Source organism: Salmo salar, chromosome 20, assembly GCF_965601325.2.
Source record: "Salmo salar chromosome 20, fSalSal1, whole genome shotgun sequence".
Lineage (NCBI taxonomy): Eukaryota > Metazoa > Chordata > Actinopteri > Salmoniformes > Salmonidae > Salmo > Salmo salar.
The window spans coordinates 13,071,142-13,085,457 of record NC_138310.1 but is presented as its reverse complement, the minus strand read 5'-3'; the positions used below and the strand labels follow the sequence as shown (position 1 = coordinate 13,085,457).

At 43.0% G+C, this 14,316-nt stretch overlaps 1 protein-coding gene across 1 annotated transcript in view; it reads right to left on the bottom strand.

The window, feature by feature from the left end:
* Window positions 1-14,316, bottom strand: part of LOC106580125 (mediator of RNA polymerase II transcription subunit 27) — a 103,431-nt gene that overhangs the window by 49,904 nt on the left and 39,211 nt on the right. Inside the window, exon 3 of the mRNA XM_014160826.3 lies at window positions 4,456-4,586. Coding sequence (XP_014016301.1) covers window positions 4,456-4,586 — 131 coding nt within the window. The remainder of the gene's footprint in view (window positions 1-4,455; window positions 4,587-14,316) is intronic.

The following is a 14,316-nucleotide window of genomic DNA, read 5'->3' as shown; positions in this document are numbered from 1 at the left end:
GGCCGGTTACGACAGAGCCTGGATTTGAACCAGGATCTCTAGTGGCACAGCTACCTTAGACTACTGCGCCACTAGGGGGGCCAAAAAGAAACCTTTTTAAATCAACTTCGACAAGCTTTACCTAAAAGCAGCAAAAAGTAAACCTGGTTTACATTTAACAGCCGATATAATAAAAGACGAGAGGAGGAAAAACTAGCGAGTTTTAGAATGTTGTGTTGTGGAACGAATAGCTGACTGAAGATGGGATGGCCCGGCATTAAAAAAGATGACAAGTGCGGTTGAGTAATTTTCCACAATAAAATGGACTCTTTACAACGTGATGAAACGTTCCCCATTCAATCCAACGTTTGCAGCAGAGGAGAAGAGACAATGGGGGGCTTTTTCCCCCTTTCTATTAAAAACTATTATAATGGTGACCGTGGTCATACGCCTGACAAATAACCGGAAATTCCATGATGGTCACAGCCCTACCATTTGGAAGTTATCACCCCAGTTACAACGGGATGTTACATTCAGAGACCAATGTGAAAAATGGCTTCTACATGTGTTTGGGAAATGTTCCACCTCCTATGTTAATACAGTGTTAATATGTGAGTGGGGCCTGTGTGTTTGTGTGATGCTTGTGACAGGGCCAGACCTAAGAGAGAAGTGCAGCGGGGATGGCTTTAATCAGGGCGCCAATTTCCCGGCGGCATCGACGGCCCCCCCTTCTGTGGCTGTAATGCCCCCTAAAAAAAGCAGTGCCTTGCGGCCAAAGTGGCCATTGTGCCCTTGGGCTGAATATAATAATCATAATTCACTTCTCCCAGTTGCCATTCGGCGTGCTCCGAAGCAGCTCTCACTCACACGGCTCTCTGAGTATTGAAATTCTTATTAACCAATGCCAGTCACGTGATTGGATCGTTCTCACAGGCATTGCAGCTCGAAAGTACAAGTGAAGACCGGGCATATCGGGGATGCAAAAGCGCGCGTCCTTCTTATTGAATTCCGAGGCACACATTGAACTGTCCACATTTACTTTTCCTCAGCCGACAAGATGAGTAACAAGCAGTAAAATCACGAGCATATGTCAATCTACTATCTCCCATAGTACAAAAGTTGACCTATTCTATTGGTCAGCTTGTCGTTCTGTGTGAGAAATAAATATTCCTAACAGACTCTGGGACAGTTGTGGGCCGATAGATCCCAAATTCATACAACCACTGCACATATATATATATTTAAAAGCAATGAAGCTGATGCAACAAAATCAGAACGTTTAGCTTAAAATGCTAATAAACTATTATTTATTCACATTATAAGCGCAGTAACGTGCACACGGCAGTAGGCTATACGTGCAAATGTTCCAAAATGCAATTAGCGGGAAAACATCCTCGATTGCAAAAGCGCACTGCAAATGCGAGCGGTTTCATGGGACAGAGGAAAATGTCCTTTAGATATGTAGAAAGAGGGAAGATCTAAAGATGCAACAACTAGAATGGGTTGTTAATATGACTAAGATTGTGACTTTGGCTGCTGGACAACGAAAGAAAGTTGATTTGAAAACTAATACAACATGAGAGAAATACCTTTTTCAGTGGCATATGAGGAAGTGATTATAAAATAACTCAACATTCCTATGGTCGGGAATATGGCTAGGCTACTTTGAAACAAGGTAAGACATTCCTCATAAAATAAAAAAACATCCAGGTTTTAAACAATTATGTTGATGGTTAAATAGTTTAAAAATGATGACTGTGTCCGCTCAAATTGCAATGTGGGTGATGTTGCGGTGCACAACAAGCACTGTCCTTTCTCTCTTATCGGAACGAACAGTGCCTCAAGTATGTTGACAGAATCAAGCATTTAGGAGCTAATATTAATTATACTACATTATATTTATCAAACATGACTGGCCTTTAGCCTATATACAGTATATGTAATTAAAAGTCTCATTAAACTTTGGCTATAATTTCTGGCGCCTCTCATGTCAGCATCGGTGTGGACATGAGATGATGTAGCCAATACGCATAGTCTATCACCTACACTTTGACATGTAGGCAAATTATTCATGTACATTTACATACGCATACGTTTTAAAATACATTTAATTGGTTATTTTGGTTTAATGGCCTTGGTGCCCTAGCAGATGGCCTTGGCTCTCTGGCAGATTGGGCACCTCTTGAAGGCCAAATGGCCTTGCCCCTAAAATCACAAATTCCAGGCTTGCTCCTAATAGATCTGCTTAGCCTCTCTGCTGATGGGAATGGGCAGGCCCAAGCTGACAACGCCACTTTGAATCGATGCTCCAAGGACAAAGGCCTGTGTCCCCGGAGTGACGAACTGATCATCGTTGGCCAACAGACGACACGCCCAGCATGAGTCACTCCAAAGTGACCTTGCACCGCGCAAAGTTTCCTGGTGACTTTCCAGAAGCACAGGCAATATCACCATATTATTAGTGGTACCCTCCCAAAGCAAGAAGGAATTTTATATCAGTTAGTCGGATTAGCTATCAAACTTAGTGGTTAGTTCCACTTTCATCATCAATTTGTCTTGTCTTTGCTTTTAACAATAGAGAGCACAATTGCTCTAATTTAGTCACTGCATCTCTGGATAAACAGAGCAGCAGCTCAAAGAGATGTATGATTAACCTAAATGTATTAACCACTTTGGACAGTAATATTCCTGATATGGGGGCTAGCTGTCTAAGGGAGGTTGGTTTATGCATGACAGGAGTCAGTCAAAACGTGCCAGTTTAGCTGATTACATTCGGCATGACTCCATTTAGAGCAGGGGTCGTCAACCTTTTCTTGCCCAGGGTGAAGCTGGTTGAGAGAATGCCAAGAGTGTGCAAAGCTGTCATCAAGGCAAAGAGTGGCTACTTTGAAGAATCTAAAATCTAAAATCTATTTCGATTTTTTGAACACTTTTTTGGTCACTACATGATTCCATATGTGTTATTTCATAGTTGTGATGTCTTCACTATTATTCGACAATGTAGAAAATGGTAAAGTTAGCAGTCCGATGTCTTCTATTATCTGTTAATCTCTTCAGCATCCAGTCTTAGATCATGACTCCTGCATAACAAACCCTTCCTGTGGCTAGTGTCGGACTAATAGGCTATCAGATTGTATAACCTGGTATCTCCATACCTATACCAAGATCGTTTTCAAGGCTGACAAAGCAGATTCGACTTGAACAATCAAATATGCCAATCTCTAATGGCCTGCCATTGATCTACTCTCCAACAGAAATGTGTCTACTCAGGACTTGACTACTTGGTAGCTAAAGTGTCTGCATAAACCCAATATCATATCATCTATATTCATTTCATACCACAACATTTATTTGTTATACCATAACACTGTGCACTTTCTGGGGCATTTCTGTACATATAGAAGAACGCAGGGTGAAAACAGCTGGCAATGCAGGAGGGTGGATGCAAAAAAAACTTAAAAGCCACCTCGCATGAAGGTTGTGCTGCATAATTCATGCGCTGGGTGCTCCTTTTAGAAACGGCAAATTCATCAGGACAATGACGTTTGACAGAGGAGCCGCTGGTTGGCTTCACCTTGCTCCGCTCTTCACCTCGCTCTCTTCCTGTGCTGTACGGAGCCATTAGAGTTCCCCAAAGCCCAGAGTCACCCCTCCTGCACAACGCAGGAAACCGACCAGTGAGAAGCTGCTCCGGGAAGATTTACAGTGACAGCCGTGCCTTCACTGTTCCCCACTATTGATATTTCCTTTTACATCCGGAGTGCAGACACTTTACTGAGTGACGACGGCCCTACTTCCCATGCCAAAAACGTCTAAAATGCCAGATGGGAAATATGGGGGAAAATGTCACCCAAACCCAGTGAATCTGACATTTTGTGAGGATCTTTCTTTGTAGACAAGGGGTGTGAGGGTGAACAGAAGAGTGCACCAGGTGCCTTTTCCACACATTCTACAAACCTCACCTACTCAAAGGATTTTAAATTATATAAAAGTCGCACAATAACTTGCACTGTAGTAACATTATGAAAAGAGTAGCCCATGTCTTTCAAAAGGCACACTGACAAACGTTTCTGAAAAAAGGTGGGACATTTCAAAGACCAGGGTACAATGCTCAAGGACTATCCATAAGAGCCCAACACACAATGGATTTCAGATTATGTAGCAGCCATGCCAGCTGGGGACCACACTCTTCTCTTTCCTACACCCACTCTTTCATCTTTCATTGGGGATGTCATCCCTCAATCCATCCATCCAGACTTTCTGCATGCCCTTCCCCCACTCTCCTATCGAAGCAAGAGGTCTACGGCCCAAGACAACAAAATAAGACGATGCACCGCTTTATTACCATTATGTGATCCCTCGGGACTGACACCACTAAACTGAAGAAAAACAATTGGAGTGGGATCATTCATCTTTCAGTCACTGCTTTCCCAACTATCAGGGAAATGCGCGAGCAGGAAGAGGAGCTGTACTCACTGTGGTGGCAGAACCAGGGTACTGGGCTGGACTTTGGGTCTTCTCTTGGCTGATGCCCCCATTTGGTTAGCGGAGCGCTTGAGTGACTGCTGGTTGAGAAGACTGGACGCCAAGCCAGCATGGTATTGTAACTAAATGGGGAGAGAAAAGAACAGAAAATTATTTCAAAAACATGCCATGTGTTAGTACAATAACTAGGCCTAAAAGGAAACATTAGGCATTAGTGAAGACAGTATCTCATTGGCTGGAATCAAGCCCACAACTCTGTGGTGTTGCAAGCCCCATGCTCTGACTCACAGAGCCAATTGGAACCACGTGGTAGGCTGTGTGTCTACCATGTGCAGCCTATTAGTGGTGAGAAGGACAGGCCATTTCAGACGACACTATCGCTATTACAGGGTGGAGATCATTCTGCGCGGCCAGGCAGCTCTAAACCACATCACATCAAGCATACATGGAGAATAGCCAACAGCTGACCTAGTCCGGGTCTGTTTTCGTCACTAAACCTTGAGACACTTAAAACACAGCTCCAAGGCCAACTATGTGACAGTAATGTGACAGGCGTCAGACGAAAGTTAATAAAGGTAGAAATCTGACCTTGAGTTAACTGACACGTGACAACTTGAAAGCTGCACTACCAGTAACACCATATATTATAATTTGTCCTCTGTTCTAGCCTCAGGCAGCCCACACAAAATCGTAACATTCACAAGAAAACATTATTGGCAACAGAGTAGAGGAAAATAAGAAAAAATAAAAGTCTTCAAGTTTAATTGAGACATTGTAGCCGACTGTTTTCCCAAAGCTAAATCGCAAGCCTGACAACACTCTGCTCACTTAAAAGGAGAAATATTTGGTTTTGTAGCCCAACTATATCCTCCGCTCCTGCCCACTCTACCTCCCCCTCTCCTCCTGTCGTTAGTTTGGGAGCGATGCATGGCAAGTAAAGCAGCTCTCACTTTGATGTGGAAGCGGCAGAAGCCTGTCGGCAGCTCTGCTCCCCGTCTGATGAAACGTTGTGAAAGAGACGGAAGCTATGCAGAAGACACAGGTGTTTCAATCAGCGTCAGTCATACAGCCCAATGACTGGTATCAAATGTGACAGAAAATCCTAAAGGGAATAGAAATCCCTCTATTTGATTTTCAAAATATAAAAACTCAAAAAGTAGCTGTAACATCTGGATTTATAAAACTACCGATATACAAGCCTGATAAGCACATTACTAATTTGATATGAATTTAGTATAATGTATTACCATAATGTTATAAGCATCTATAATAATATTTTATTAGTCAACGTATAAAAAGTTTGAAAATAGCAGATTTGATAAAGCCATACTTATGCTTATGACAAGTTTTAATGTGTCCTGCATCATTATGCAGTATACTGGTATTGCCATAAAGTGTTACCACAAAAGGAGAGTAAGAAACCAAATCAACAACTAGAGGACAACCTAGGACCATTCCCTAGGCTCTCCCCAGCCTGCAGTGCAAACCGGTGGCAGGTCTCATCTGGACTGATTCCGCCAGCCATCCGGTACTTCACTTCTTTGGGGATTCTTCATAGCGCTCATGCACAGACAGAGCACTTAAATTGGGGCTCACATAATCCCGCAGCTCATTAATTGCTATTAAAATATTCCTCCTCTTTAAATAATTAGTCAAGATGTGCGGCTACAGAGCGCCGTTCACTAGGCAAGAGGCAGACTACACAGCGCTCCCTTGCTAAATTTGGCTGACCAAAGCAGCTGTGCTAACAGGGATTTATTTTAATTGACCAAGCCTACTCTTCGTGGCTAATGAGGCTAGTTTGTAAGGCCTGGATCGTGAAGCAGCCCAGTAGTGCTGGACTGGTGCCTAGGGAAGCCCAACCTGAATGCTAAACACACTGGATAGAAATAAATAAACAAAACAACAAAGCTCCAGAGAAGATAGTGTTGCTTTAGGCCTTATGTCCGATGTAGCTGAGTGCTTCCCCTATGTGCATTTAGCAGCACAAACCTACCCATTCAAGGGTTTTTCTTTATTTGTACTATTTTCTACATTATAGAATAATAGTGAAGACATCAAAACTATGAAATAATATACATGGAATCATGTAGTAACCAGAAAAGTGTTAAAACAAATCAAAATATATTTTAGATTCTTCAAAGTAGCCACTCTTTGCCTTGATGACAGCTTTGCACACCCTTGGCATTCTCTCAACCAGCTTCACTTGCAATGCTTTTCCATCAGTCTTGAAAGATTTCCCACATATGCTGAGCACTTGTTGGCTGCTTTTCATTCACTCTGCGGTCCAACTCACCCCAAACCATCTCAATTGGGTTGAGGTCGGGTGATTGTGGAGGCCAGGTCATCTGATGCAGTACTCCATCACTCTCCTTCTTGGTCAAATAGCCCTTACACAGCCTGGAGGTGTGTTGCATCACTGCCCTGTTGAAAAACAAATGATAGTGGGACTAAGTGCAAACCAGATGGGATGGCGTATTGCTGCAGAATGCTGTGTTAGCCATGTTGGGTAAGTGTGCCTTGAATTCTAAATAAATCACAGACAGTGTCACCAGCAAAGCAACCCCACACCAACTCCTCCATGCTTCATGGTAGGAACCACACATGCAGAGATTATCCGCTCATCTACTCTGCGCCACACAAAGGCACGGCCGTCTCAAATTTGGACTCATCAGACCAAAGGACAGATTTCCACCAGTCTAATGTCCATTGCTCATGTTTCTTGGCCCAAGTAAGTCTCTTCCTCTGATTGGTGTCCTTTAGTAGTGGCTCTAACCAGAATAGAAAGAGGAGTGGGAGGCCCCGGTGCACAACTGAGCAAGAGGACAAGTACATTAGAGTGTCTAGTTTGAGAAACAGACGCCTCACAAGTCCTCAACTGGCAGCTTCATTAAATAGTACCCGCAAAACACCAGTCTAGATGTCAACAGTGAAGAGGCGACTCCGGGATGCTGGCTTTCTAGGCAGAGTTCCTCTGTCCAATGTCTGTGTTTGTTTGCCCATCTTCATCTTTTATTTTTATTGGCCAGTCTGAGATATGGCTTTTTCTTTGCAACTCTGCCTAGAAGGCTAGCAACCCGGAGTCGCCTCTTCACTGATGACGTTGAGACTGGTGTTATAGTTCATAAGGAATTCAGTCAATTGAAATACATTAATTAGGCCCTAATCTATGGATTTCACATCACTGGGAATACAGATATGCATTTGTTGGTCACAGATACCTCTACAAGAAAGGTAGGGGCGTGGATCAGAAAACCAGTCAGTACCTGGTGGGACCACCACTTGCCTCATGCAGCGCAACATTTCCTTTGTACAGAGTTTATCGGGCTGTTGATTGTGGCCCGTGGAATGTTGTTCCACTCCTCCTGAATGGCTGCGCAAAGTTTCTGGACATTGGCCGGAACTGGAACACGCTGTCGTACAGGTCGATCGAGAGCATCCCAAACATACTCAATGGGTGATGTATCTGGTGAGTATGCAGGCCATGGAAGAATTGGGACATTTGCAGCTTCCTGGAATTGTTTACAGATCCTTGTGACATGAGGCCGTGCATTATCATGCTGAAACATGAGGTGATGAATGGCATGACAATGGGCCTCAGGATCTCGTCACGGTATCTCTGTGCATTCAAATTGCAATTGTGTTTATTGTCCGTAGCTTATGCCTGCCCATACAATAACCCCACCACGGGGCAATCTGTTCACAACGTTGACATCAGCAAACCACTCGCCCACACAATGCCATACACACTGTCTGCCATCTGCCCGGTACAGTTGAAACTGGGATTCATTCGTGAAGAGCACACTTCTCCAGCGTGCCGTTGGCCATCGAAAGTGAGCATTTGACCACCGACGTTGGATTACGACGCCGAACTGTAGCCAGGTCAAGACCCTGGTGAGGACAACGAGCACACAGATGGTTTTCGACAGTTTGTGCAGACCCACAGTTTCATCAGCTGTCTGGGTGGCGCAGGTGAAGAAGCCGGATGTGGAAGTCCTGGGTTGGTGTGGTTGCATGTGGTCATCTGCCCAGTTGGACGTACTGCCAAATTCTTGCGCACCTGTGTAATGATCATGCTGTTTAATCAGCTTCTTGATATGCCACACCTGTCAAGTCGATGGATTATCTTGGCAAAGGAGAAATGCTCACTAACAGGGATGTAAACAAATTTGTGCACAACATTTCAACAAAATAAGCTTTTTGTGCGTACGGAAAGTTTCTGAGACCCTTTATTTCACCTGATGAAAAATGGGACCAATACATGACATGTTGCATCTATATTTTAAAACTGTAAAATGCTTTAAAACTGTAACATGTTCCATCTGCCCCATAGCTAAATGTGTAGAATTGCAGGAAATTAGTTTTAAAACAGCAAACGTTTGTCTCTGCGGCCAAGAGGGCCTCTAGAAACTACCCAAACCCCCCTCGGCAGCAACATACTGTAAGGCCTACGCAATATTCAATACTACTGGCTCTGATCCCACTTCACAACATTGTTTGGGAATTCTTTCACAGAGGCACAGAAGATAATACTGAATAAAACTGTGAGCATCTTCCAAAGGGGGCAAAAAAAACATGTATTTTTCTCACTGTTTGACAGCCTCTCTTCCCTTTTTTCAGTGAAGTTACATAACAATCCCAAAAGGCTCACGTGGAAGAGAGTGGGAACAGCAGGGGGGCGTGCGAACACAACCTGGCATTATCCCCATTCAGCTCTTACACAAGCTATTGTCTCCTGCTTCCCATTCCATTCAATAAGAGCCAGCTGTTTCCTTGCCTGCCCAGGTCCCCTACCTCCACAACTCCCCCCACACCCAGCATAATGCGACTGGACAGCCAAAGATTTTTAACTATAGGACTAGTGGGAGCATCAAAGTAAGTCTGGAACAAATGTTGATCATGTCAAAATACAAAAAAGAGGGAATTACAGAGGGGCTAGGGCTGGGCGATATGGACAAAATAACATTTATTTTTATTTTTGGAGGAACGGCGGTATTTCATGGTATTTTATGTTTCGGAATAATATAAGTTCTTAATGTTTTATGAGTAGCACATGACCCTAGGATGGCAACAAATTAATTCTAAGTGGATTTAAATGGGAATTCTCCCTTTTGATTGTTTTGCACTCAACTGACAGTGAAGTAGTCCAATTTTAAGAACTTTTATTTAGCACTGTATCAAAATACCTTTATAGACGGTATTGTAAAAATCCACCATAAAATACAAATATATCTCCCAGCTCTAAGAGGGTTAATTCTGAAGACTGATTATTTATGTTGATTGTAAAACAGATGTTACATACAGCTAATCTGAAAATAGTTGCCTTGAGTTAAACTTTTGACTGACAAAAACAGACAATGATAAATAGCTCATCCAATTTCATACATCTTCATGCGTCTCTGTGCAGTCGTAGCCTAGATGCCAGATTAAAGGCCCGATGAAAAACCTCCACCTCTACAATGAGGTCTTCTCACTGTAGTGGTTTACACAACTCATTATTACCTTTCACTTCATCACAGGACAGTGACGGAACAAGCAGAAGTATGATGATAGAGTATGAATACAGTCAGATAAATCAAGCAGGCTTCGTCTTTCATAAGGCTGACATTGGAAATGTCCTTGGTTGTTAGCTTCCAAGAGGCAGCGACAAGGGAGCAGTGAAGGAAGAGGAAATGCAGAAGACAACATGCACCGAGAGAGAGTTGTAGACAGGCAGTTGTACTGCTGTCATAGGTTTCATTCATCTTTAAATATCAGCCACAGGGTTTCAGGTTGAAGGCTTTTTTCTGGGACGTATTTCTCATAAATCAGGGTCATGCGAAACGCAAATAAGATCGGTCATATTCCTCCCAGGAAACTAATTTGGGTTTAAACAAGTTTCTACTGGCTGTGATTGAACAAGGAGACGCAGCGGTGTGACAGGCTCTTATTAAAACACGGCTGCACTAACTGCCAATGACCGCTGCCAGAATGGCTGTAAACACATTTTCCTTTTTAATTTTTTTTTATCATCAAAATGTTTTACTCATAAAAACTGAAATGGAGATTCGTACTTACAGCATAGAGAAATTTTAACAAAGGTAGCACTTGGTTCTCAGAAACAACAGGGCCGTGCAAATTGGTGAGGCAACAGGCATCGGCAAATGCAATTGACAAAGTGTGCTGTGAAAGATTTAAATATTCTTGCTAAAAGAAGATCGACTGAAAATCATCATGTCCACGAGTTCAACGCAACTTGTAGGCTAGTTGTAGGAGTAAAACACATTTAAAATAATAATAAATCCAAGATGAAAAGGTCCTTCTGAAAGCATCAGACATGAGCAGTTACAGATGAATGTGTGGTATTCAGTAAACAAATATTAGGAATCTGTTATCAAAGGTCCCCTGCCGTCCTAAACTTTTTTAATAAGGAATTAGCAGGCGAAAGCAAACACAGGCGACTTGTTCTCTAAGCTTTATAGTCCCTTGTCTGAGAACTAATAAGGGATCCAAGCCAGCAAAGTTCGAACATCAAACATCTTTTCTCTGAGCAGCATATTTTCAAAAGGTCGCTGCTTTTTAAAAGTTGATTCTCCCTCCCCCCTCGCAGTCCAGATCTTTCAAACTGACCAGCCTATTAGTTGGGCCTTTTGCAGCAATCTGCAGACATGTGCTCCATCATTACCGGCAGGGCAGAGCCGTGGTATGTGGAGGCGAGCTTTCTGCTCTCTGATCCTCACATGGGTAAGGGGCTGAGCCCCGCCATTCGTCTGACTTGACAGCCTTGTTCAACAAATGATTAAGACTTACAACCTGCTGATGGAATGTTGGGATTGTGCAGAGAACAAAACAATCAGACTAGTTCACAGAGAAAGATACTGGCATTAGTAATGACATTAGGAGAGAAATATGCTATACACAAGGCAAGTTATTACACAAGGTTTTTTACCACCAGCAAGTGAGGTTGTTAAAAAAAGGCATACTATTACTGCATTCTAGCATTGCTTTCTAATGCATAAAACGATATGTTGAATTGAATTTCAATCCAGCAGTACATAAAAGCAAGATGTGAACCTTTTCACTAATTTAATTAAATGCAAGTGAATGGAATAAAGTCTAGAGAGGGATTTTTTGAGATCGATAACATCAATGTGTAATTTGCTATCGGACCAATTTACAGAAAGGTAGGACTAAGAGGTCAGACACACCGAGAAATATGTCTGCCAGTAGGTACTTAGCACTGTAGGAGGCCAATCCTATGTACCTGCTGCGTACCGACCTGGTACAGATTAACCTTTCTACTTGTAGAATCATAATGCTTGGCAATGGCCAACAACTTGACTTTAAAACAATCAGAGAGCACGAATGTCCACATGGGGGACCTGAAAGGAGTGACAAAAAAAAGAAAAGGAGTACTTTTTCCCTTTTAATCACAATTGTTCTAACTAAAACAATAAAGCTCCATAACAATATTCCATAGCAATATTACATCTAGCTAAGGAGTTGTGCTTGGAAAAATATTTTTTTTTGTTAGGCAGTCACACACACACTTCATATGAAACGAATGGGGTGGTAAGTGCAGCACAATGCACACAACACTAAATGCATTTACAAGCTATTTATCTAGCAAGATGAAGAAATAATGTAATTCACTCTCAATTAACCCATTCTGCCAAAGCCAGTTCTCTTGCTAGCTAAAGTTTGGATCACCATTTGCCAGTAGCACAACATAGCTAGCTAGCTCTTCCATTGACTATTGGCAGCTAGCAGGCAGCTGCTTCATAAAAAAATGAATCCATTGTGATTTAATTATAATGTTGCTAGCTACGCTAGTTATCACATAGGCTGTATCACATCCGGCCATGATTGGGAGTCCCATAGGGAGGCGCACAATTGGCCCAGCATCACCCGGGTTTGGCAGGGGTAAGCCGTTATTGTAAATAAGATTTTTTTCTTAACTGACTTCCCTAGTTAAATAAAAGGTAAAAAAAAAATGTGTTGTGGCCATCTGGCTAGTATTAACAAGGGCTTACCACATTCTAGCTAGCTAGCAGCAACATTAGCACAGCATACTAGCTAGTTAGCTAACATTAGCCATCAACAGCAGACACAAGCTAAACAAGCTACTGCCACCTTGTGGTCTGGAGTATTGTGACTGTTGGATCAGTGGTGGATATGTGCTATGTGAACAACAAAAGGTTAACTGCCGACACTCTGGGCAGAGGTGCTAAGTACCTCTCAGCAGTCAGTATCCTTGGTGTGTCTGAGCCCTAATTGTGGCTCCTTAATCTGTGAACTCATTAGCTGTATGGGTTTTTGCTTTTTAAGTGGGGAACGTAGGACTGCCGCTGGCAATGTGACCTTGTCGAGGCAAACAGGGCTGGGAGGGTTGAGGGGAAATGTAGCACTGCAGTCTGCAGGATACAGCTTAGCACTATACATCAGTAGCCTAGCCACATTTAGGATTTAAGCTATTTCAAACTCAGGATGAACAATAATAGTCATTTTACTCCTTCAACGGCAACCGGTTGAGGTACTCTTGGGTAACAGTTTTTTTTGTGCACAAATTAACATGTACGAATAGCGCAACAGATATTAAAAATGTAAAGAAATGTGATTGGGGTATTTAGACGCAAGTAAAGTTGGGCGATATTACGACAGCATTGTCAATCGACGATGATTGACAGCCATCGTCAATGGCGATGACATCATCGATGGTGACGACATCGTAATGTGACAGACGATGGTTTAGCCCAGTGAGCTTCAACCTTTTCTAGCATGAGAGCCATTTTTTTTTTTTTTATTAAACATATTGCGAGCTATGCATTTTTTTCAAGCTTTCAAATAGGAACATTTTTCTCTTTTCCGCTGCAAAACTTCCCTATGTCCTCAGTGTACAAGAGAAAGTAGTGCAATATGTCAATATTTCGACTCTGTCAATCACCACATTCTTATCGGCAGACTCAACAGCCTTGGTTTCTCAAATGACTGCCTCACCTGGTTCACCAACTACTTCCCAGACAGAGTTCAGTGTGTCAAATCGGAGGGCCTGTTGTCCGGACCTCTGGCAGTCTGTCTCTATGGGGGTGCCACAGGGTTCAATTCTCGGGCCGACTCTTTTCTCTGTATACATCAATGATGTCGCTCTTGCTGCTGGTGATTCTCTGATCCACCATTCTGTATACTTCTGGCCCTTCTTTGGACACTGTGTCAACTAACCCCCAGACGAGCTTCAATGCCATACAACTCTCCTTCCGTGGCCTCCAACTGCTCTTAAATGCAAGTAAAACGAAATGCATGTTCTTCAACCGATTGCTGCCCACACCTGCCCGCCCATCCAGCATCACTACTCTGGACGGTTCTGACTTAGAATATGTGGACAATTACAAATACCTAGGTGTATGGTTAGACTGTAAACTCTCCTTCCAGACTCACATTAAGCATCTCCAATACAAAATTAAATCTAGAATCGGCTTCTTATCTCGCAACAAAGCATCCTTCACTCATGCTGCCAAACATACCCTCGTAAAACTGACTATCCTACCGACTTCGGCGATGTCATTTACAAAATAGCCTCCAACACTCTACTCAGCAAATTGGATGCAGTCTATCACAGTGCCATCCGTTTTGTCACCAAAGCCCCGTATACTACCCACCACTGCGACCTGTATGCTCTCGTTGGCTGGCCCTCGCTTCATACTCGTCGCCAAACCCACTGGTTCCAGGTCATCTATAAGTCTTTGCTAGGTAAAGCCCCGCCTTATCTCAGTTCACTGGTCACCATAGCAGCACCCACCCGTAGCACGTGCTCCAGCAGGTATATTTCACTGGTCACCCCCAAAGCCTATTCCTCCTTGACCGCCTTTCCTTCCA